Below are 26,096 nucleotides of genomic sequence, written 5' to 3'. Positions count from 1 at the left end.
GTCCCACCATCCCTGGAATCAGTCTGGTAAACCTCCGCTGCACTCCTTCAAGAGCAAGAACATCCTTCCTCAGATAAAGAGACCAAAATAGCAGACAATACTCCAGGTGTGGCCACACCAAGGCCCTGTATAATTGCAGCAACACATCCCTGCTTCTACTCAAAACCTCTCGCAATGAAGGCCAACATACCATTAGCCTTCTTTACCGCCTGCTGCGCCTGCATACTTACCTGCAGCGACTGGTGCGCAAGGACACCCAGGTCCCGCTGCACACTCCCCTCTCCCAATATACAACCATTCAGGTAGTAATCTGCCTTCCTGTTTTTGCTTCCAAAGTGAATAACCTCACACACTTATCCAAATTATACTGTATCTGCCATTGATTTGCCAACTCGCCCAACCTGTCCAGATCATGCTGTAGGATCTCTGCATCCTCATCACTATTCACCCTCCCACCTAACTTGGTATCATCTTCAAACTTCTTGATATCATCTGCAAACTGTAGTGTGATTTGTACAATCAGGAGGTGGTATTTTTAAAAAATCAAATCCTTAAATCCCTCTTTCAGCACAAATTATTCCTTGAAAGCAGACAGGAGATCTATTCCCAGGTTTCTGCCAGTAGAAGACACCTATTTTCAAATAGCTTCTCCAACCAAAGAACGATTGAGCTTGGAAATTTGCAAAGAGAGCCTCATATTTCAACTATAAAATAAGCTACTATCAGTATGCTTTACAGCATTTACGTTTGCACAAAGAAATAATTATGAATAAGGGAGAGCTGGAAGATTGGTACAAGAGTGGGAGAGGAGAGAAAGTGAACAATGAGCTTATAATGTGTGGATAGAAGTTAAAGGTGTGATCCAACAGCCACGCTGCACCCGAATAGCAGCTCAGTGCAATGTGGCCGATAGAAGCTGGGAGATCCCGCTCCAGGGATCTACCCAGCTCACAACACCTCGCGAGATTGGGTTAGATTGTAAATCCTGCCCATTGTGCCCACTTATTTGCAAATCTGCATATTAGAGTGAGATAGCTAGTCTCATTTTAATGTGCTGATTCCCGAGGTAGCCAAGGCATTGGGACTCATCTTCGTCTCAAAGATCTCAGGTGAGTTCCACGTAGCACTGGTACCCACAAAAGGGGACCAGACAGATCAGCACTCGTGGCGGCCTCCCAGGGATTCGGAGGCCCTCAGGTACATACATGCCCTTAGGGCAGGGTGATATCCTGGCTCTGCTGGTGCCACCAATGCACTGCCAGCTTGGAACTGCCAAGGTGCCCAAGTGGCACTGGGAACACGGGGCAGTCCCTGCTGAGGCCCCTTATTTAATGCAAGTGGCATCGTATAGTGATGCTGTCAGTGCCTGGAAACTCGCAGCTAAACACGCTCACTTTGGGACTTTGCTCCTATTTAGTTGAATCGCGGCCATAGTTTATAAGTGTGCCAGGAGATCTAAGAAGGAACAACCACCTCCCAAGTTCCCCTCCAAATAACACACCGTCCCAACTTGGAAACATAAAGTGGGATTCCATGACCCCCGCCGGGTCAGAGAATCCCAGGGGACAGCATGAATCCCGCCCCGCCGCTCCGACACCAGCTGCCGGTTTTCAGGCGTGAGCCATGAAGGTGGTGGGCCGTTGGTAATGCCGCCCCCCCCCCCCCCGTTGGGCTGAGCGGCCGTCAGTTTCTGGCCAGTCCCACTGGCGTGAAATGGACATGGTCCCACATGGCGGGACCTGGCTGGTGCGATCTGCGGAAGGAGCTTGTGCCGTGGGGCCACTCTTCCTTCCGCGCCAGCCTCTGTAGGGCTCCGCCATGGCCGGCGCGGAGAAGACATCCCCCTGCGCATGCGCAAGAATACGCCAGCCGTTCTGCGCATGTGCGGAACCACGGCAGCGGTTCTGCACATGTGCTAACTCATGCTGGCCCTTCGCCGCCGGTTGGTGCGTTGCCAATCCCTCCGGCGCAGAGGATTCGGCAACTTCCAGTTGGCACGACGCCAGAGTGGTTCGTGCCATTTTCTTACGCCGGCGTCGGGCCATCGGGAGATTCGGCAGAATCCTGCCCATAGAGATCTGGCATTGTCAATGAGTGAAAATTCTGGACTTACCCCCTCCACTGCGTAAGTCCCAAAATGCAGAGAAATGTAAGCATTGCTCAGGAAATTTAAACATCCGATGGGCAGTTCTCTATTGTCGGGGGACCCACAAGCTCAATCAAGTGATCAAGACACCCTTTCAAAATGGCGGCCCGGTCTCGGAGTTTAGCTCCCCAATGGTAAACAAAATTCTACGTGTGGGCTAAACCGGTGAGAAACTCCCACGCATTTCCCGTTTAGGCCCTTTATTCAAAGCAGGTCGCGTTGAATAGCCACGTGTTTCTCGACACTGCGAGTGCTGGGAAACACACGGCTAAATGCCCTCACTGGGGGACTTTGTTCCCTTTTGGGAAGATTGTACCCTTTGGGTGAGTTTGGCAGGTTGTTTCACGCTGTTTTTTTGTGGGACATTCAGACCGCTATTCAACCATACTGAGTCATTGGGTACGATTCTCTTTGGTCTGGGTTACGACCTGGATGTCTTGCAGGACTTGGATGAATCCCGTGACCGCGTTGTGCTTTCGCTGGAGAGAATCCCAGGAGAGTTTCCCCTGCAGGCCTCTCGACATCCTCCGCGCCTCGTGGGATTCTTCCAATGTCACAATAAATCCGGGTCATAACTCGGAGCAAGTGACGCTTGCGAAAGTAGGTCGTAAACCTACTTACGTACCTGGGCGGTCACCCTCAATTCTCCGGCCTCCCCAGGGAGGCTACAGTCGAGCACCGTTCAGCACTGGTCCACACAAATGTCTCCCGGGCCATCGGAGACTCCTGGGTGGTCAGGGGTAGTGCAGAGTGGTCCCCTGGCCCTCTTCGCTGGAACGCATGCACCTCAGCACTGCCCATCTGGTACTTTGGCAATACCTCCATGACACTGCAAAGTTGCTTGGATGGCACTGCCAAGCTGGCAGGAGCACTGCCCGGGTGACAAGGTGAAGTGCAAGGGTGTCCGAGTGCCAGGGCGGTACTGCCAAGGGTCAGGGGCCGAGGGGAGGGCCATGCCCATGAAATGAGGGTGAGGGGGGGGGGGTTGAAGGGTGGGGGAGTGCAGGGTAGGTACGTAGGGGCCTCTGGGTGCTTGGAGGGGTAATGAGTGGGGGTCCTGGAAGGGAGGGGATGCTGTAAGGGGCCTTAGGGCGGGCCTGAAGCGAGGGTTCCCCCATGGACCCCATAACAGGGTGTTCTCACTTGGGGGGTGTGGGGTAGTGTCCATGTGTGTGGGGGTGATATTGCCCATGGGTGGTGCTTGTGGGGATCCACATGCTTAATTAGGAATCAGGGCACCCTTTCAAAATGGCGGCCCGATATCAGAGTTCAGTTCCCCAGTGCGAAACAAAATTCTAAGTGTGGGCTAAACCAGTGAGAACTCCCGAGGGCCTGAAAAAGTGACTTTGAATAGCAGTGGGGAACTCGCCGGCAGAGCTAGCAGGAAACTCCCTGAAAAACCCACCACAAATTAACTTGGAAATGTTTTGGGAGAATCGACCTCATTCTTTGGGCCTTGGGGAGTTTCTCCCCGGTCAAGCCCACATTTAGAAATGTTTGCATTTCTGGGGAGCTGAACTCGCTGGCCAGATCAACTTCTCAGAGATCAGGCCGCTATTATGAAAGGGTGCCCCAAACTCAGTGAGCTTGAGGGTTCCATGGGCAATGTCACCCTCCCAACACATCGACATTATGCCACATCCCACCGCCAAGTGAGGACACCGGCTATGTGGTCGCTGAAGGCCCCCCTTTTCAGGCCTCCCCCCCCCCCCCCCCCCCCCCAACCCCACTCCATCAAGGTCCCCACCCCTAACTCCCCAACCTTTATGAGGCTATTTCATACTCCCCCCCCCCCCCCCCCAACCTTCATACTTCCTCATCCCCCCTTTCATGGGCATGGCCCGCTTAGGCCCTGAACCTAGCACTGCCACCCTAACACATTGGTAGTTCCCCTGCCAGCCTGGCAGTGCCATGGTGGCAATGCTAAGGTGCTCAGGTGCCAGAGGGAGAGCCAGGAAGCCATCATACCCTATCCCCGTCCATCCAGGGTCTGCAATGGCCACATTATGTGGACCGGTACTACACGGCGCCTCGTCAAGGCCTCGCTAGGGAGGCCATTAGTTCCTGGGACCCCAGAGAATCGGGTGCAGACATAGTTAAATACGGCTTATTTAAATAGGCTGATCTGGATCTTCTCCAGCGAGCGCGAGATCCAGATTGTGACGTCTCCCGAGGTTTGGTTGAATCTCGCGAGACGTCTCAAGCGTCACGAATCTCACAAGAGGCCTCTCGCAAGATTCAACAGCCTCATTGCGTAACCAAGTCGGGTGCAACGTCGCTTGTAAATTACGCTCAAGGTCCATCTGTTGGGTAATTCCACAAGCAGCAATGTACACCCCCACACCCATCACACCCCCTTCACCCATCTACTCCACTGACTACACAACTACTCACCTTATCCCACCTCACCCAGTCATCCACTCGCCCATTCACTCACCCACACTGATTCATTAAAAGACTTGACCTTTAGATACTTATCACAGTACAGCAGCTATTGCCTCAAATAGAGTATTATTTTCTCCTTTCCCCGACTCTACCCCGCTTGTTGGATGGGAGACAAACATTGCCCATTTCTGTGTCAGCCAAAGAATAGTGCAGTAGCATCGGATTGAGAAAATCTTTTGTCAGCAGCAACCAATGTGTGCAGAATTATAATAATATAATAATCTTTATTGTCACAAGTAGACTTACATTAACACTGCAATGAAGTTACTGTGAAAAGTCCCTAGTCGCCACATTCCGGCGCCTGTTCGGGTACACAGAGGGAGAATTCAGAATGTCCAAATTACCTAACAGCATGTCAGGTAACTTGTGGGAGGAAACCAGAGCACCCGGAGGAAGCACAAGCAGACACGGGGAGAACGTGCAGACTCCGTACAGACAGTGGCCCAAGCTGGGAATCAAACCTGGGACCCTGGCGCTGTGAAGCCATAGTGCTAACCACTATGCTACCATGCTGAATTGTCACTGGCTGGAGGATTTGGCATCTTGCTCCATTCCTAAATCCAGATATACATATTTGCATATTATATCCGCAGACAAATGAAAATCTAGGAACATAATTCCTGGGGAACATCATTACTGGTCAAAGGTGTCCCTTTCATCTCAGCTCTCTGGCTTTAAACTTCCAATTGTTTCCTTAGTCACTCAACGATAAGTCTCAAATGCCGTATGCCGCAATTTCAAACAACAAAGTCTTGAACAGAATCTCATCAAGATTCTTCCGAAAATTCAAACATGTGACAATGATCGTCCACTTTTTCCCATCCCAGGGACCAAAAAATGTTTGTAGATTAAACAGCCATAAAATATTTTCACAAACCTATGTTGACTCTCTAATTAACTTATACTTTTCCAAGTACTCTGCCTTTTATAATGAATTCAAGCAATTTCTCTGCTGCTGGCATTAAATTTATTAGTCTGTAATTATTTGGTTTGTCCTTTACTTCATTTTTGGGAAGGCTCCACATGAGCAAGAATTCATCATTAAAGTAGCTTGGGGGTTAGGCTGCATTCTGATTACCATTTTCTGCTGAACATTGCTGCAATATGCAAATAAAAGTAAAATTTTGCTGCTCTTGCTTATTTCCGGATAGCTGGTTCTTTCGTGGTTTTGACACAGCCCTGGAAGGAAGATATAAAATGTGCATTTTCTTGGGTGGGGGAAATGGTGCGTGTGAATGTAAAGCAGGAAAATAAAAATAAAAATGGGGGAGGGGTGAAAAAAGTGAAGCTCTCTTAAGAAAACCAACATTAATTGGACCATAGCGATTACCAGAAGCTTGACATCAAAACTTAATTAAATACATAAAATGTCAGCATCTTTGTAAATCTTAAATTGCAACTTATTAAAACAACCTCCTTCCAGTTCAACCAAATCATATTTTAATAAAAGTTTATTTTAAAAATCAAACGTCAGACTCTTGTTTTCAATTAATTGCAGCAAACGGTAGGCATCGTATTGTCATGTTGTGTCAAGCCAAGAACTTTGTCAGAGCAGCCACAACGGATTTGTCCGTGGTAAGTGTGTGATATCACATTGGCCACAAAGCCTGAAGTTCCCAGTAAAGTCTTTGAGGACCACAGTCAGATTGTTCCCCCATACTGTTTTTTATATATTTAAATTTTGAAAAATTGTAATTGAGGTATGTTATTTTATTAGAGACAGCAGACTGAATATTACCAGGGCAAAGCTTCTCATCTATGATTTCTTACAAGTCGAGTACTGATCCGTTTTGTCATACAGAAACACTGGGTGTTGGGCACTTCTCCTGATGGATGAAGGCAAAATCACTCTGCACGGAGGTTACAGAAAAAGTAGAAGTTTTAAAGGTTGATATGCCTCTGAACAGAATATTCCTACAGTGCAGAAGGAGGCCATTCGACCCATCGAGTCTGAACTGACCCTCTGAAAGAGAACCCTAACCTCAACCCACTCCCTGCAGCATCCCCGAAATCCCACCTAACCAACTGGTCAATTTTAACATGGTCATTCCAGATAACCTGCACATCTTTAAGATACTACAGAGTCATGAAGACAGCCCAATTCATCACGCAAAACCACCGCCCATTCATTGAATCTGTCTTCACCTCCCACTGAATTGGGAAAGCGGGCATCATAAGACTTCTCCCACCCAGGTTATTCTCTCTTCCATCAGGCAGGAGGTACAAAACTCTGAGAACACACACTTACAGCTTCAAAAACAGCTTCTTCCCCGCTGTTACCAGACTCCTAAATGACCATCTTAGGGACTGAACTGATCTCTTCACACACCTTCTATACTGAGTAGTACAACACTCCATATTGTCATGTGAGAGTACCTTTAAGAAATGGGTGTTTAAGAAATGTACATTTAAGTGTTTACTACTGCAGTGATGTCAGAGAGTGGGTGGAGTTGGGCTGTCTGTCAGCTTTTTACTTTTGTTTTAGGCTGTTTGCTGCAGGGTGTGTTTAGTTTTGTTTTCAGTGTTGGAGCTAAAGCCAGGCAGGGAAACTGTACTGTTGATCTCTCTGCCATGAAAATACTATCTCTTGATCATTTAATGAATTCAGAATTATAAATGTTCTCAGTAGTGAATGTAAACCTAATGTACTTCTGTTAAAAGGTGTTTCTGTTGTCTTCTGGATGTTGTTTGGGCAGTTATTAAGGATTACTTAGTGTTGTATCCTTTGGGGGTTGTATTTGAATTGATGGTTGCTAAAATGTTCATTGTATGTTTTAAAAAGGTTAACTTCGAGTTCAAACGACAAACATTGTTTTGCCTTAAAAATACTTTTCCATTTCTGCTGTACCACACCTATAGAGTGGGCTGTGTGCTCCCCATACCACAATCTATTAAATGTTGTGGGTCAGGTGAACTCTGTTGTGTTATGCTTCTTCATGCAGCATAAGCTGCTTCCTTGATGTATGCTCTGACAAAGGAAGGTTCAGACTTGGAAATAGGTTTAACACATTTATTGAACAGTTAACAATTCTCCTACTTGAGTTCGACTCTCCTGCTAATCTTGCAATAGTAACTCAGTCTAACTAACCAGTCTGCTCTAAGCCATGCGATGGGTGTGATGCTTCCGATCTGCCCGTGCTTCTCTCTGATTGTCGCCTGTGGAAAGAGAAAGAGCATGTGTGCCCTGTCCTTTTATATGGGTTTCCCCCTTGTGGTAGTGTCACCTCTGGGTGTCTTGACTGCCAATTGGTCCTATTCTATGTGTTCATTAGCTGTAAATCTGCATGTCATGATATCTCTGGTGTTCCCTTTAGTGTTTACTTAGTTGTAGTATTTACATTAACCCCTTGTGTATTTAAAGTGATGCATATCTGCCCAAACTCTGTGATACACTTGGGAGCTCGAGGGGGATAAAAGTCTATCTATTGGATTGGCTTAGTGAACTTAAAGACAGTGAGGGGTGAGCGTATTGTGGTTGCTTTTCAGGTGTTGTATTTCAGTTTAAGTAGGGAGTGTGTTGTGGACAATGGCTCTTTCAGAGGCTCTGAAGTTTTTGGGGGTGGAGACGGTCCCACGCAGTACCTTACGGACAGAGACTAAAAGCAGATTGTTAGATTTGGCAAAACCATTGCGGTTAACATTACCTGGCAAAATGTGAAACAATGAGGTAATTATGGCGGTGGCTAAGCATTTAAAGTTGCCTGAGATACAGTCTGACTCATTAAAATTGGCAAACATCCAGTTGCAGATTAAGCAACTTGAACATGAAAAAGAATTAAGGCAGCTTGAATATGCAATAAGAGAAAAAGAAAGAGAAAGGGAGATACAGATCAAGGATAAAAGAAAAGGAGAGAGAAAAAAGAAGCAAAGAAAGATATAGAGAAGAAAAGGAAAGAGATAGAGAGGAAAAGGAAATAGAGAGAGAGTTTGAACTTCAGTAAATGGCTATGAAACATAACAGTCAGTTAAAATTGGCTGACGTAAAGGGAAACGTACAGTTGGAGGATAGTGATGAAGATAGTGAGAAAGAGCGTCAAAGTTGAAGGCGTGGTGGGAATCTATTTAAGTAATATCCAAGCATTGCCAAGGTTTGACGAGAAGGAGGTAGAAGCCTTTTTCATTTCATTTGAGAAGGTGCCTAAACAAATGAAATGGCCACAGGACATGTGGGTATTGCTGATTCAAACAAAGCTGGTAGGTAGGGCTAGTGAAGTGTTTGAATCACTACTGGAGGAGGTATCTGGGACGTATGAGGAGGTGAAAAGATCCATCTCAGGTGCATATGAACTAGTGCCTGAAGCCTACAGACAAAGGTTTAGAAATTTAAGGAAATAATTTGGTCAAACATACATGGAGTTTGAAAGGATCAAACAGAGTAATTTTGATAGGTGGATAAGGGCTTTGAAAATAGACCAAACGTATGAAGCTCTGAGAGAAATTATACTTTTGGAAGAGTTTAAAAATTCAATTCCTGATGTAGTGAGAACTCATGTGGAATAACAGAGGGTTAAAGCTGCGAGGTTAGCTGCAGAAATGGCAGATGATTATGAATAGTTAGTAAATCAAAGTTTGGTTTCCGACATCAGTTTCAGCCTGTGAGGGATAGAAAATGGAGGCATGAGAAATATTCAAGTGAAAAAGATAAAGGTGATCTGATGGGAGATAATAAGGAGAGTGTACCTCAGATTAAAAAAGAAATCCAGGAGGGTGGAAGAGAAATTTAAAAATTCAAATGTTTTCACTGCAATAAACTAGGCCATGTAGAGTCACAGTATTGGTGGTTGAAGAAATGCACTGGGAAGGTGTTAAAACAGGATAAGACAGTGGGGTTTGTTAAAGTGCTGACGGAAAGCCCAAATGAAGCGAAGGAGGTGCAAAAGATTGTACAGCCTGATCACGAGGTAATTGATAAGAAGGTGCCAGATCTCTTCAAATAATTTACTTGTGTGGGTATAGTTTACTCATGTGTATCAGGAGGAGCAGGTAAAGAAGTCACAATTTTAAGAGATACGGGAGCTAGTCAATCTTTCATGGTAAAAGATGAGGAGTAATGTAGTCTGGAAGAATGTTGCCAGAAAAGGTGGTAATATGTGGAATTCAGAGTGAGAGGAGTAGTGTTCCATTATATAAGGTAAGGTTGGAAAGTCCAGTGAAGAGTGGTCAAGTGATAGTAGGAGTAATAGAGAAACTATATTGCCCAGGAATACAGTTTATCTTGGATAATGATATAGCTGGATTGCAGGTGGGAGTGATGCCTACAGTGGTTGATAAGCCAGTGGAAAATCACACAACCGGATTGTCTGGTAACAAGGTTGCAACGTCACAGGTTAAGACAAGAGGAGAAATCAGAGAGTGAAGATAAAGTTGAAGTGCAATTATCAGAAACGATGGTTGAAAAAGAACAAGAACAGGTGGAGGTTGAGGCAGATATTTTTAGTTCAGGAAAATTGGCGGAGTTACAACAGAAAGATGTAGAAATAAAACGGATGTATCAGAAAGCATACATGGAAGCGGAATCTGAGTGTACACCAGAGTGTTATTACCCTAAAAGTAAGGTCTTGATGAGAAAATGGAGACCGTTACATATGCAGGCGGATGAAAAGTGGGCAGAAGTTCATCAAGTAGTATTGCCGGTAGGGTATAGAAAGGTGTTGCGAGGTGCACATGAGGTACCAGTGGGAGGTCATTTGGAAATAAGGAAAACTCAAGCTAAAATACAAAAACATTTTTATTGTCTTGGACTACATAAATATGTAGTTAAATTTTGTCAATCATGTCACACATGTCAAGTGATAGGGAAACCTCAAGCAGTGATAAAACCAGCGCCCTTAATACCCATTCCAGCATTTGAGGAACATTTTACAAGGGTCCTAATTGATTGCGTAGGACCGCTTCCTAAAACAAAAAGTGGCAATCAATATCTTTTGACTATAATGAATGTGTCTACTAGTTTCCAGAGGCGATTCCAGTACATAATATTACAGCTAAAAAAATTGTGGAGGAGTTACTTAAATTCTTTACTAGATATGGACTACCCACAGAAATACAATCGGATCAAGGATCAAATTTTACTTCCAGGTTATTCAAAGAAGTTATGGATAGCTTAGGAATAAAACAATTTAAATCAACTGCGTACCATCCAGAATCGCAGGGAGTGCTAGAAAGGTGGCATCAGACATTAAAGACAATGTTGAGGGCTTATTGTAAAGATTTTATCCAGAGGATTGGGATAAAGGAATTCCATTTGTACTGTTTGCAATTATGGATGCACCTAATGAGTCAACCAAATTCAGTCCTTTTGAACTAATTTTTAGTCATGAGGTAAGAGGACCACTTAAATTGATTGAGGAAAAATTGGTGAGTGAGAAATCGGAAATTACATTATTGGATTATGTGTCAAATTTTAGGGAACGATTAAATAGAGCAGGTGAATTGGCTAGACAACGTTTAAAAGTTGCACAAAATGTGATGAAACGGGTAGTGGACAAGAAATCCAAAGGGAAGGAGAGAAAATGGAAGAGGTTTTAATGATTCTAACTCAAAGTGACGAACCAAGTCCAGATGACTGTGAATTTGACATACCTCAAATTAAATTGGAAAACAAGGATGTTCTTAAAGATTGGGATAAATTGTTGAGTTACCTTCAAGAGGAAAAACAAACTGACCTGAAAGAGTTATTAATATCACATGGGCAAGTTTGTGGAGATAAATTGGGAAGTACTAAAATGGCTATACATGATGTAGATGTGGGAAATGATGTTCGAATCAAACAACACCCATATAGACTTAATCCTTTAAAATTGGTACAGGTTAACAAAGAGATTGAGAGTATGCTTAAAAATGGCATAATTGAAATGGGTTGCAGCCAATGGAGCTCACCCATAGTGATGGTACCTAAACCAGACGGTACCCAACGGTTGTGTGTGGACTATAGAAAGGTTAATGCAGTTACAAGAATGGACTTTTATCCTATCCCACATTTGGAGGATTGCATTGAGAAAGTGGGACAATCAGCTTTTATTTCCAAACTGGATTTACTTAAAGATTACTGGCAAGTACCTTTATCCGAAAGGGCAAAGGAGATTTCAGCTTTTGTGACTCCAGATGGGATATACCAGTTCAAAGTTATGCCATTTGGCATGAAAAACACCCCAGCCACATTTCAATGGTTAACTAACAAAGTCATTTCAGGATTACCCAATTGTCCGGTATACATCGACAATCTGATCATTTTCAGCCAGACATGGAAAGAACATTTAAAACATCTGATGGAGTTATTCGATCGACTTCAGGAGGCGGGTTTGTTGATAAACCTAGCCAAAAGTGAATGTGGAAAAGCGCAAGTCACTTTCCTTGGCCATATAATCGGACAGGGTCGAATGGTCACACGGGATGTGAAACCAACAGTTATTGAGGAGGTTTCAATACCATCAAGATGAAGGGAAATAATGCAATTTCTGGCATGAGTGAATTCGATCGAACATTTGTGCAAAAGTTTTGTAGCGTGATTGCTCCATTGATGGACTTGCTGAAGAAACGTCGAAAATTTCAGTGGACAGCGGATTTTCAACAAGCATGTGACGGCCTGAAAGCTGTGATAACCAATGCTACTGTGTTGGAGAATTACAAGGGACTCTGCAGTCAGATTGAACTAAAGTATCTGACTTTAAAGAGAAATGCCGAGGCGTAGAGAAATAGATGGATCGTGCAAAGACCTTCTTGTTCAAAGAGACTGTCAATCGAGAAGGATTTTAGTTGGAAGAAAAACAAAAATGGACTATATTATTATATCTGTTTGCGTGTGTTTTTTTTAAAATGAAAAAGTATATTTTCTGTGTGTATTTCTTAAAGGATCGTGAAAAGGTGAAAAATGAAACCATCTTGAAGTTGATGGTTTATTTTTTGTCTTGGGGGGAGGTGTCATGTGAGATTACCTTTAAAAATGAGGTTTAAGAAATGTACCTTTAAGAAATGAGTGTTTACTACTGCAGTGATGTCAGAGAGTGGGTGGAGCTGGGCTGTCTGTCAGCTTTGTCCTTTCATTTCAGGCTGTTTGCTGCAGGGTATGTTTTAGTTTTGTTTTCAGTGTTGGAGCTGAAGTCAGACAGAGCAGGTGTACTGTTGATCTCTCTGCCACGAAAAGACTATCTCTTGATCATTTAGTGAATTCAGAATTATAAATGTTCTCCGTCCTGAATGTAAACCTAATGTGCTTCTGTTCAAAGGTTTTTTTTGTCTTCTTGGGAAGTTATTAAAGATTACTTACACACACACCACTCCCACCTCCACAAACACACACCCTTCCCACCTCCACAAACACACACTTCCCACCTCCACACACACCCCTCCCATCTCCACACACACCCCCCACCTCCACACGCACACCCCTCCCACCTCCACACACACACCCCCCACCTCCACACACACACCCCTCCCACCTCCACACACACCCCTCCCACCTCCACACACACACCCCTCCCACCTCCACACACCCCTCCCACCTCCACACACACCCCTCCCACCTCCACACACACCCCTCCCACCTCCACACACACCCCTCCCACCTCCACACACACCCCTCCCACCTCCACACACACCCCTCCCACCTCCACACACACCCCTCCCACCTCCACACACACCCCTCCCACCTCCACACACACCCCTCCCACCTCCACACACACCCCTCCCCCCCCCACACACACCCCTCCCACCTCCACACACACCCCTCCCACCTCCACACACACCCCTCCCACCTCCACACACACCCCTCCCACCTCCACACACACCCCTCCCACCTCCACACACACCCCTCCCACCTCCACACACACCCCTCCCACCTCCACACACACCCCTCCCACCTCCACACACACCCCTCCCACCTCTACACACACCCCTCCCACCTCCACACACACCCCTCCCACCTCCACACACACCCCTCCCACCTCCACACACACCCCTCCCACCTCCACACACACCCCTCCCACCTCTACACACACACCCCTCCCACCTCTACACACACACCCCTCCCACCTCCACACACACCCCTCCCACCTCCACACACCCCTCCCACCTCCACACACCCCTCCCACCACACCCCTCCCACCTCCACACACACCCCTCCCACCTCCACACACACACCCCTCCCACCTCCACACCCCTCCCACCTCCACACCCCTCCCACCTCCACACACCCTCCCACCTCCACACACCCTCCCACCTCCACACACCCTCCCACCACCACACACCCCTCCCACATCCACACACACATACCCCCCTCCCACCTCCACACCCCTCCCACCTCCACACCCCTCCCACCTCCATACACACCCCTCCCACCTCCACACACCCTCCCACCTCCACACACACCCCTCCCACCACCACACACACACTTTCCCCTCCACCTCCCTGCACCTACCCTCCATCCCCCAACCACCCAGACCTATTCTCCCCCTTCCACCTCCCTGCACCTACTCTCCCTCACCTATCTCCCCCCTCCCCACACCTAGCCTTCACCTTCATCCCCTCGCACCTACCCTCCCCTCCTCCACTCCCCCACCAGCCCCCATACCTCCCCTCCCCCACTGGCTCCCACAACTCCACTCCCCCAGCATCCCCTGCAACTACTCCCCCAGCAGCCCCCGCACCAGCCCCCAAATCTACCCTCCCCCACCAACCCTCCCACACCTACCCTCCCCCACCAACCTCCACACCTACACATACCATCCCTGTCCCCACATCTATGCACATATGTCCTCTCCTGTTTTTAAATTGCAATCAATGCCTATTCCTGAGGCTGTCCCATCCAATGATTGGCATTAATACAACACGGAGGCTGATGATAAATACTGGGCTGTATTTTATGTGCACCATAACCCCCGGCGCCACAACTAAAAAGTCAGGCTGACGCATGCCCATCAAAATGCCAGCTACAACACAGTTATTTAATGTTTTGAAGGTCCTTAATTGGCTCAGGGCGAGAACCATCTTGGTGAGCAATTGGCTATCTGATTGGTCAGTAGCTCTGTAGCACCAGCAGCAGCAGGTTTAAGCAGTGGTCACTGCTGGGACTACAGGCAGTTCCTGAAGAAAGGTTATGGAGGCCTGACTGAAGGTTAAGTCCAGGGTATCAGCGGAGCCTGCCTGACAGACCCCAGTGAAGGGTTGGGAGGCTGGGCTTTTGGGGGAGGGAGGCTGGGCTTTTGGGGGAGGGAGGCTGGGTTTTAGGGGCCTTCCGTTCCCTTGCCCAGCACCGGGCCACGCAATGGAAGTTTCAGGGGAAACTTTCACGGATAGGCCAGAAGGTGGCGGGAAGGCCACCTGCTGCATTTTATGAGCTCCCCCCACCTTCAAACACGTTGACAGGGTCTATAAAATCTATCCCATTAACTGTTTTCCTTTCACAGATGCTGCCAGACCTACTGAACAGTTCCAGTAATTTGTTTGTAGTTCAGTTAAATACATTTCAGAGGATAAGAGTTCTCGGTCATGAAGTAAATTTCTGATGAACCTTGCTAATCTTTTGCCAGAGGTTTGTAAACGTCTGCACTTTCAATAATCCTGCATATTGACTAAGTCTAGTCCAGATATACCAAATTGTGAAATTTGGGTACCAATGCAAGTGTGAATTGGATGGTGCAAGGTCCCACTAATTTGAGAGATGAGTGACTCATGAATTTGGTTTTGGTGGGTTGGTTGATAATCGTTGACAAGACCTTTGTAGAATCGGGAATCATTTTGATAAGGTGCCATTTAAAAGGTTTGTACAGGATAAGAATCCATGGTGTTGGGGCCAGGAAAGGGAGTTGGGATAAATGAGTCTTTTTTTGTGTTGGCAAACTGTAACCAGTTGAGTATTGCAGGGATCAGCTGGGGCCTCAACTATTTACAGTTGTGAGCTGGATACAAGAAGTCTTCAAAGGGAAAAGGGCTCTATCACTGACCCATGGCTATAGATAAGTTGTGAGTGGAGGAAATTTGGTAGATGGAGGAGAAGGTGGGAAAATGGGAATTTGGCAACTTTGACAAGAATAATAGACAAGCAGTGTATATCTAGATGGATAGAGACTGCAGAACTCTTGATGTACAGAGAGATCTGGGTGCCCTGGTACATGAATCACAAAACGTTAGTATACAGAATTAGGAAGGCAAATGAATGTTGGTCTTTATTACAAGAGTCTTTATTGGTCTTTATTAGGGGGCTGGTTTAGCTCACTTAGCTAAATCGCTGGCTTTTAAAGCAGACCAAGCAGGCCAGCAGCACGGTTCGATTCCCGTACCAGCCTCCCCGGACAGGCGCCGGAATGTGGCGACTAGGGGCTTTTCACAGTAACTTCATTGAAGCCTACTCGTGACTATAAGCGATTTTCATTTTCATTTCATTTCAAGGGTATAAAGTAAGGAAGTCTTGTTACAACTGTCTCGGGTATCGGTGAGACTGCACCGGTGAATAGTTTTTGTCTCCTTACTTGTGTATATCCTCACATTGGAAGCAGTTCAGAGAAGGTTCACGAGGTAGATTCCTGGGGTGAAGGGGTCATCTTATGAGGAAACGTTGAGCCTATCTTCATTGGGATTTAGAAGAATAAGAGATGGTTTCTTGAAACCTTTTAAAATTCTGAGGGGGCTTGACAGGGTAAATGATGGGGGAATGTTTTATATTGTGGGGTAACCTAGATTTGGGGACACAGTTTAAAAATAGGGGGCGGGATTCTCTGAGCCCCGCGCCGGGCCGGAGAACTGCCGCAACCGCGCCACGTTGCCCCGATGCCGGCACGCGATTCTCCGAGGAGCGGAGAATTGGCGCCATTTGCGCCGGCACGTGTCGCGGGCCGCTTCTCCAGCTTCGATGGACCGAGCGGAAACGGCAGAGTCCCACCGGTGCCGTCCACACCTGCTCTCAGCTGGCGGGAACTCTGCGCGTAGGGTCGGGGGACAGCCTGTGAGGGTGTGGGGGGGGGCTCCGATGGCGTCTGGCCCGCAATCGGGGCCCACCAATCGGCAGACCAGCCTCTCCAGCCCCGGCGCTATTTAATTACGCGGCCAGCCCCTGAACCCCCGCGCCATGTTGCGTCGGGGCTGGCGCGTTGAGGAAGTCCCCCGTGCATGCGTGGGTTCGCGCGGCGCCAATGAAGGGAGGTTGGAGCGGCATGAACCGCTCCAGCGCAGTGCTGGCCCCCTGTGGGGGGCCAGAATCGGTAGTGCTCATGCCCGTTCACACCGTCGTGAAACGCGACGGCTTTCACGATGGCGCGGACACTCTGCCTCCATTTTAGAGAATCCCGCCCTAGGGGTCTTCCATTTAAGATGGAGATGAGGAGCAATTCCTTTTCTCAGAGGGTTAACTTTTGGAATTCTTTTCCGGACAGCATGGAGGCTGGGTCATTGAATATATTCAAGGCTGAGTTAAACAGTTTTTGATGGACGAGGAAGTTGTGGGTTTATGGGGGACAGGCAGGAAAGTAGAGTTAAAGCCATAATCTGATCAGCTGTAATCTTATAGAATGGTGGAGAAGCCTCAATAAGTCAAATAGTATACTCCTGCTTCTATTTCTCAAGAACTTATTAGAACTCCTTTGCTCGTGTCTAACAGTGTAATTTTTCATTCACCCGACGGGGCCAACAATGTCTCATTTTAACAAATCATCTCAAAAGCGGTGCTTCGGGCAATAAAGCACACTCTCAGTACTAAACTGAGATGTCCAACTGGATTATGCTGTGGGATTTGAATCATTTTTTCTAACAGAGACAAGGGCCTGACCACTGAGCCATGACAAGACAAAGAGGAGAGAATTCAGGAGTGGGAAGAGAAGAAAACAGCTAAATTTAAGAAGTGCTAATGGTGACAAGTTCACACCAGAGAAAATTGGTCAAAACATTTACAAAATAATGTTAACTTGATTTCCAAGAAGAGGCAGCAGTCGTCAAAATATATCATTGCAACATTCCAAAATTCAGGAGAAATTGTTACCATTTATTAGTGATTCACAAAACTAAATTTTTATTGAAAGACAATAAAAATCTAATTTAAATAATCATCCCAGCAAATGAAATTGACCAGAATTGAAACCCCCTCAGCTCTGGTTTAATTAAGACTACATGCTAAGTTTTTCCTCAAATATCAGTGCTCAGGCCAATCACTGTAAAATATGACAACCCAATCCTGATCTCAGAGCATAAGTAACAAAACCATGTTTAGTTCTCGGCAAAGAAAACAGGATAAACACTGGTGATAAGCTCAACTAATTTAACACTGAAACTGAAGCCTGGCACAAAACTGTTTGACCCTCCATCTCAAATGAAATTGATGGCCTTCAATACCTTGACAGGGTTAACAGAACAAGAATTACTTACTGTGCTCTTTGCCTTGTCCTGCAGTGGTGCAGATGCTGGCTTGTGGAGTGACTGGCATTAGGGCCTGTCGAATGGCTTTCTCCCAACTCTGAGCTACGTCTAAGCCTACTCCTGTGGCAGCCAGGGCATGATTCTGGTAGTTGCCTCCAAGATTCTCTCCAACATAATACACCATGGTGTCAGTTATGATCTCGAAACAGTGAGGGTTGCTGCCTTGAGCCAGATTTGTAAAATCCCGAGGTGGATCCAACTGCAGGATTTCTGACAGTGGGATTTCCTGAGTGAGAGAAAGCAAAGAATTGCCTTAGAAAAAGTCTGCAAACATTAAGAGTCCGTTTTCAAAACCTGCCTAAGCTGGTTCGTAGGGCATTACAAATAAGACTAGAAGTACATTCTGCCCTTTGGTAATCTGTCGATTATATGCACAGCCAACCCAAAAATGTTCAGCCAATAAGCTTGAATCATTGCTCGACTTCCTGAGCAGCCTCACAGTTTACAACTTTTAATGAAGGCTGTGGTGGTTAAACTAGAGACAGATGCAAAGATACTAGCACTTTGCTATAATTAGAGCCAGTGTTTTTTGTGAGCTGACACCAGGCAGAAACTTTACATACAAGGCCAGGCTAACTGTCTTCAGCTGATGTGAGGGATCAATGGTCTGATGTTGAATTCGCAACTCTCCTTGAATAACTCAGGGGGAAATCCCCACACTGGTGGTGACAAAGACTGGTAAAATCCCATGCAAAGGACTGTCATTTTAAAATTTACATTAACTGAATTGAACTGAAAGGAAATGCTAAAATGCTAAATAAACATGATAACACAACAATGTTTCTATACTTTCTGTGAAAAATGTGCTGGTATACCATAATGTTTTAAAAGGCTGAAAAAAGTATTATGTGTAGAACTGCTTTATACAGCTTTCATTTCCAGATATGTATAGTTGTTTATTTATCATCATGTATGTAAGTGATCACATCCAATCATGGTGAATTACTTCCACACATTTGAAAGAGCCTCGAGTTCCATTGATAATGGTAACAAATCCTCTAAAACCATGCAAAATGTTTGCAACACTTATTATGGGGATACGTCACGTTCTGCATGCCATCTTAAGTAACAATTAATTGAGAAAATGAGCATTATAAGCAGCTTAACAGAGAAGTATGGAGCGGCAGATCTTTGTTCGCAACTTCCTCTAAGTTTGTTCAACTGCTCCAATTATGTGGTCCTGATGTGATAGTGAATTTATTTGAGGAAGCAGTTGAGGAAGCAGTAAAGATGCTTCAACATAAAATAACCTTACGGAATGCTGCAGTGTACAAAACCAAGTGAAAGCGAATCTACAATAGGGGTGGGTCATACCAAGTTCTGGCTTTTATTCACCAAACCTCATAAGTTGGCTCTTAAAGCAAAAAATACTATGAGAAAGGAGAACAGATCATTTTTGTCACAACACAACACAGGATTTCACAAGTTTTAATTGCGTTTTGGTGTTCGGAATAGTAGACTAATTTCCACAGGTACAAATATTCTAAATACCTCTGTGACCTCCAAACCTTCACAAACCTCAGATTCAAATCTACCCTTAATCTATCCTTCTCCATCATAACCACCCATTAGCCTTGTTGTGTTAAGATTTCTTAAGGTCTCAAGATTGGAATTCTTTCCCTTGTGTTTAAATTTCTCCAATACTTGAAATGTACCCCTGCCCCTCATCCCACCCCCACCCTCCTATTCCCATCTCAGTAACCTTAGACAGCATTAAAGACACCAATACTATGACCCTGAGCCTCATCGCTTCAGCTGCTTTCACCCCATAATCTTTCTACCTCCTACTATACTACTCCTTTGACTGCCAACTCAAGGAAAGTAGGGGTTGACAATAATTGTAGCCTCACCAGTAATGCCCAGATCTTAGGAGCAAAAGGTTCTTGACATAGCCATTTTACTGTAGCATTGTTCATCACATGGGGGCCGGTTTAGCACAGTTGGCTGGACAACTAGTTTCTGATGCAGAGCAAGGCCAACAGCACGGGTTCAATTCCCACACTGGCTGAAGTTATTCATGAAGTCCCGCTTCTCAACCTTGCCCCTCGCTTGAGATGTGGTAATCCTCAGGTTAAATCACCACCAGTCAGCTCTCCCCATCAAAGATGAAAGCAGCCTATGGTCATCTGGGACTATGACGACTTTACTTACTTACTGTTCATCAGAGAGCATGTTGTTGCTATAGTGACAGGAGTGCTATACCAATGGTTATATAATATAGTTAATTTCATACTTTGTTGCATCCAGAAAAATATACAATCCGTCACATTATTCCCGTAAACATTTCTTGTTCTTTCTTTCTTCTATAACACTGGGTTATCTTTTTATCCCAGCAATGTTTCTTATTGTTTATCTTTCTACTTCACATTCTCTGGTATTTCCACTTCCTCTTTTTCTCTCACACACATACACAACATCTCTTACCCACTCTTCTACAGAGACCAATCCACTTGTGTTTTCATTAACCCATGCTCTTGCATGATCTTGTTCTTTCTCTCTCCCTCGGCATTCATACTCCTATTTACAATCCACTGCATTCCATAACATTATGTGAGGCACAACTGTCCTATGTAACTGATTGTAAAGTCGAAGTTAAAACATTTATATGTGCACCTTTGGGTTATTTGTCAGGTACACTTGGGGCAAGATTCTATAGCTCCTGCGGCGTGTTTCTCAGTGGCGGGTGGCAGCCTGTCACTGGCCGGCAGCGGGATCTTTGGGTCTCGCCACTTCAACAGGATTTCCCATTGAATCCACCTCACTAAGAAACCCGCAGCGGGGGTCCGCTGTTGGTGGGACTAGAAGATGCCGCCGGCATGAACAACGGGAAGATCTTGCCCTTGGTTTTCTGGTTACCCTCCAAATGATTCTCAGAAACTACTGTGGAAATACAGAAAATATGGCTAATAAAACATATGCATCCACATAAACATACAAATGAGGAGTAGGTCACTCATCCCCTTGTCTCTGCTCCACCATTCAATAAGGGCTGATCTGATTGTAACCTCAACTCCACATTCCTGTCCACTTCCAATAACCTTTCACTCCCAACGTGTCAAGAATCTATTTACATCTGTCTTACAAATATTCAAAGACTCTGTTTCCACAGCATTTTGAGGAAGAGACACACAACCCTCAGGAAATAAATACTTCTCATCTCGGTTTTAAATGGATCACCCCTTATTTTTAAATAGTGACTTCCAGTTCCAGATTTTCCCACAAGAGGAAACATCCTTTCCACATCCACCCTGTCAAGGTCTCTCAGGATCTCAAATGTTTTGATCAAGTCGCCTCTTACTCTTCTAATCTCCAGCTGATACAAGCCAAGTTCTGTAGAAGGATCATTAACGTTAACTCTGTTTCTCTCTCCACAGATGCTGTCAGACCTATTGAGTTTAGCCAGCATTTTCTGTTTTTATTTCAGGTTTCTAAAACCTGCGGTATTTTGCTTTTATTTGATGCAAGCCTCGCCGTCCAACCTCACCTCATATTCATAACAATGCAACAAGGGTGCCATTACTGTCACAACTGAGCATTTTATTTATTGAATTTGTGACAGTCAGGTATAAACTAAAGAAGTGTTCTGCCTTTGAAAACACCTTTATTTAGTCAAGAAACCAAACAAGGTTCATTTGAGTTTCAGGAAAATACTATATCCTAACTAATGCCAGAAAATGGAGACCTTTGAAGACCAAACTCCGAATAACGCAGCTTCAACATTACCACCACAGAAAACGATGAGCAAAACCATCTTTTCTTAAGATATCTTAAAATACCTTGATCAAAATAACAGGCACTCAGTAAGAATTTAGACTTTTACGGATTTCATAATGGTGACCTGATACAATGCTGCCCAAGATGAATTTCTATCTTATTATGCTATTGCTGTTTGTGGAACTATGCTATCCACAAATTGGCAGCTCATTTCATATCTTATAACAACTTCTACACTCCAAAAGTGTTTCATTGTCTGTAAAGCACCTTGGGATACCTTACCATGCAAGTTCTTTCTTTTTTCTGACTTTGTTCTTTCTGGTTTTCTGTTTGAATTGATGACGTATAACATGTGTCAGACAGGGTCCTAGCATTTTACCCCCATAAACGTATCAGTACGGAACAAAAGGTAGGTAAACAGTAGACAGGAACAATTTGACTTGATTAGACCAAAAGCTCAGTCTCTCTGTGTCGATAGTGAGAATTATGTGGATGTTTAAAAGCATTGCCGTGAAGATGAAGAATCATGAAGTACAGTTACTAGTGTGGGATGTTACACTCTTATTTGTGGCAGTTAACTATTTGTTTACTATTTGTGGCAGTTAATAGTCCATCCCCACTAACATGATCATCCCAAGTCAGACAGCATCAGATACATGATAAAAGTTGTCACTGAAAGCTCCATTTATGATGCTTTCAGTGTCACTGGGCAGAATTGTACCGGCACTGTGTGAATAGAGGCAGGAGGGCCGGTAAATATATGGAGAGTTGTGGCAGATTGGCTCCTCAATCCTGTCCAAACATCAAACAATTTTATTGGCAGCAGGACCAGAATTGGGAAGGGTGCCCTGCACAAGAGAGTGGGAAACCAATTTAAATATGCGAAGACCCTAGTAAAGGCCATTCTCCCACGCCATCAGTATTTTGCGGAGGATGATCCCACTGCATGATGAGGCAACCTAGAGCAGGGCAACAATTGGTCTCTCAAATATTTTTATTTATTTGTTTTTTCTTACTTGCTGAATGCAGCAGATCTCCAACAATGGCCACTGCTCCTGATTACACTGGTGAGGCTGCTAGCCCTCTGATGGACTGCGAATCTGAATAGGATAGCAACTTTGACAGCAGCCACTGAATTAGCTGATGCCCACAAAATTAGGAGGCAAGGCCCACAAGCTGCCTGTGCGCACCAAGGACACACATTTCCTGCCAATCAGGAAAAATTCAATTAATAAAATTCAGCCAATTATTTCAGGCATTGAAGTAGACTACCTAGCTATTTAACCAAATCATTGTCGCCATTTTCACCATAGCCTTGGTCGAAACATTGGCTTCTTCTCTGGCATTAGCCAAGCCTTCCTCAGTCCATATTTCAATGTTATCGACACATTTGATTTTTTTTCCTCTTCTGTTTTTACCCCAATTTTCTTCTTCAAATGTTGCGAAGACAAGTCTGTAAAATCTTGGTTTCCAATGTCCATATTTGGCGACGTTTTTCTCTCTAATTGTACTTAACAACTTTCTTGATCCTGAACTTCTACTCGAACTAACCCACTCTTTCTGCCCATCCAGCTGATTGACCATCCTCTGCCATACCCACATTTCAAAAACTGTAAACACTCCTCTCATCCTCTTCCTTCATAATCCAACTCTCACATCCATAAGAGTGTAACATCCCACACTAGCAACTGTACTTCATGATTCTTCATCTTCACGACAATACTTTTGGACATCCAGGCGCTATTTTTTTTTTAATGTTTTTATTCTCCATTTTCACATTTTCCTCCAAATTTCACACCCCACCCACAAACAATAAACGGTAACAAATACAAAATCAATCCCCTTAACAATAACAACGATCCCATCCTCCCACCACCCCAAACAACGGCCCACCTGTCATATATGCATCCAATGAAACAAACCTTCCCATGGTGGAAACAAAAAACAAAGGGAAAAAAAAGGAATCCGGGACCGTCCATGGTCACCCTAGAGTCCACTCCCCCCCTCCCCACACTCAATGCCGTCCAACCTCTGAAAGAGTACCGTACGTGTTACCCAAGCATTGTAAACCCACCACCCCCCCTCCCCTCCCGCCCACTGCCTCTTGCAAAACTCCTCCCCCCAACCTTGGTTCCTTCCCCCCAACTTTCCACCCCGGCTAGACCACTCGGACCCTGTTCTGCCAGGCTCCGATGGCCGCAGCCCCTCCCCCACCTCACTCCCGTTCACTGGCCGGTTTAAACCGGCCAACGCAGGGGCCCCCGCCCGGGTCCCTTTCCCGGCCCTAGGAAAACCCAGAAATCCCCTTTTAGCACACACACCCCGCATATCCACCAACACCCCAAAAAGCCCTCACTTCTAGTGCAAGTCCCATCACTTCCCTTGTCCAAATATACACACCATTGGCTCCTTTAGCCCGTACACCCGCATGCAGTGAGACAAAAAAGAAAAAACAGTCCTGAGGTTACATCGGCACATGGCCATTTCTCAATTTCTCAGTTCTGCCACAGTCCTTCTGCCTTCGCAAACTCCTCCGCAGCTTCCGCCGTTCCAAAATAAAAGTCCTTGAGCTTATAAGTCACCCTCAGCTTCGCTGGATATACAATGCCACACTGCACCTTACTAATATACAGTGCCCTCTTCACCCGGTTGAAAGCAGCCCGCCTCCTCGCCAGCCCCACCGTAAAGTCCTGGTATACACGTATACCAGCTCCAGCCACTGCACCACCCGCTTCTGCTTGGCCCAGCACAGGACCTTCTCCTTCACACTGTACCCAAGGAAGCACAAAGTCACTACTCTTGGCGGCTCACCCGCCTTTGGTACAGGCCTCCACGACCGATGAGCCCGATCCAGTTCATATCGGGAGGGGTCCTCCCCCTGCCCCAATAGCTTCGCCAGCATAGCGGCAAAATACTCAGTTGGTCTCGGCCCTTCAACTCCTTCGGGCAGCCCCACAATCCTCAAATTCTGTCGCCTGGATCTGTTTTCCAGGTCTTCCAATTTTCCTCGCAGATCCTTGTTCACCTCCATCACCTTCCGCATCTCCTTCCCCATGAGGTAAGTTGATCATTATGCTGCAACACAGTCTCCTCCATTTCCTTCAGCGCCTCCCCTTGCGCCCGCACATCCGCCACTGCGCTCGCCACCGCTGTCGTCACCGGGGAAATCGCCTCCTCCACCAGCACACTCAAAACCTCCCTGATCTCCTTCCTCATCGCCTCCAAGTGCTTTGTAAACTGTCTTTCGAATTCTGCAGCCATCACCTTGGTTATTTCTTCAGGCTTAAGCAATGTGGCCTCCCCTGATGCTCCGGCCTCCTTTTTCCCTGGTGACTCCGTGGTGACCTCTCCTCGCCCTGATGGGCCCTCAGCTGTATTTTTAACGGCCGTTTTCTTACTGACCCTTGACATCTTCTTCTGCTCTGCCTCCTCTGCGCCTTCTCCGTTGGGTTACGGGTATAGGGTGGATACGTGGGTTTGAGTAGGGTGATCATGGCTCGGCACAACGTCGAGGGCCGAAGGGCCTGTTCTGTGCTGTACTGTTCTATGGGTCAAAAGACATCCCCCTACCTGATTCTATTAAAACTGGAATGGATTTGTATGGCCACCGCCAATTAATCATAATAATAATAACCTTTTATTGTCACAAGTATGAAGTTACCACATTCCGGCGCCTGTTTGGGTAAGCTGGTATGGGAATTGAACCAGCGTTGCTGGCCTTGTTCTGCATTACAAACCAGCTGTCTAGCCCACTGAGCTAAACCAGCCCAATTCTGCTGACTTCTGATTTCTGTATATCTCTTGTATTAGCCACATAAGCGTACACCAGAATCTATAGATGTCTTCCATACAGCATCATGCAGGATAATGCCGAAAGATTTGCCATACAATCAACATGAGCCACAGTTGGGCTTGCTGTATATTTTCACATTTCCACATGAGATTTCTGAGCACAAGCAGAGTGTCAGTTGTACCTGTTCCAGGAATTATGCCAATCTATTCCTCTGCCACTTTACTGTTCACACGCTGTGCCTGATGACGTCAAGTAATTCTTTAGTTCCATGACTGATGGGAGTTAGAATACGATATACTGGATACTGGGCAGTCCTATGTCCCTAATATCTTCGGCACTGTGTCCATCTCAGATATAGTCCACTTGCCAAGCCAAGCTGTTGTCCTTTTTTCATCAATAATCTCTCTCATTGCATCCATTACTGTTTTCACCTTCCACTTTTATTGCTACCTTCTGCCTTTCCACCCTTGATATTATATATAGCTTTTCTTACCTCATCATTCAGTACCTCAGATTTGGGTTCTTCTTTTAACTTCCAATATTCTTTGTTTAACTTTTCTGGTTCTTCTTCAAAAAGTTTCCTGCAATAATTTTCCG

At 45.6% G+C, this 26,096-nt stretch overlaps 1 protein-coding gene across 3 annotated transcripts in view; it reads right to left on the bottom strand.

Moving 5' to 3' along the window:
- prkd3 (protein kinase D3) overlaps positions 1 to 26,096 on the bottom strand; it is a 513,687-nt gene that overhangs the window by 42,325 nt on the left and 445,266 nt on the right. For all 3 annotated transcript variants that reach the window (XM_038814542.1, XM_038814525.1, XM_038814532.1), the window contains one exon: positions 17,942 to 18,218. In XM_038814542.1, the coding sequence (XP_038670470.1) occupies positions 17,942 to 18,218 (277 nt within the window). The remainder of the gene's footprint in view (positions 1 to 17,941; positions 18,219 to 26,096) is intronic.

The sequence above is a fragment of the Scyliorhinus canicula genome, chromosome 1 (assembly GCF_902713615.1).
Source record: "Scyliorhinus canicula chromosome 1, sScyCan1.1, whole genome shotgun sequence".
Lineage (NCBI taxonomy): Eukaryota > Metazoa > Chordata > Chondrichthyes > Carcharhiniformes > Scyliorhinidae > Scyliorhinus > Scyliorhinus canicula.
This window is presented reverse-complemented; position numbering and strand designations above follow the sequence as displayed.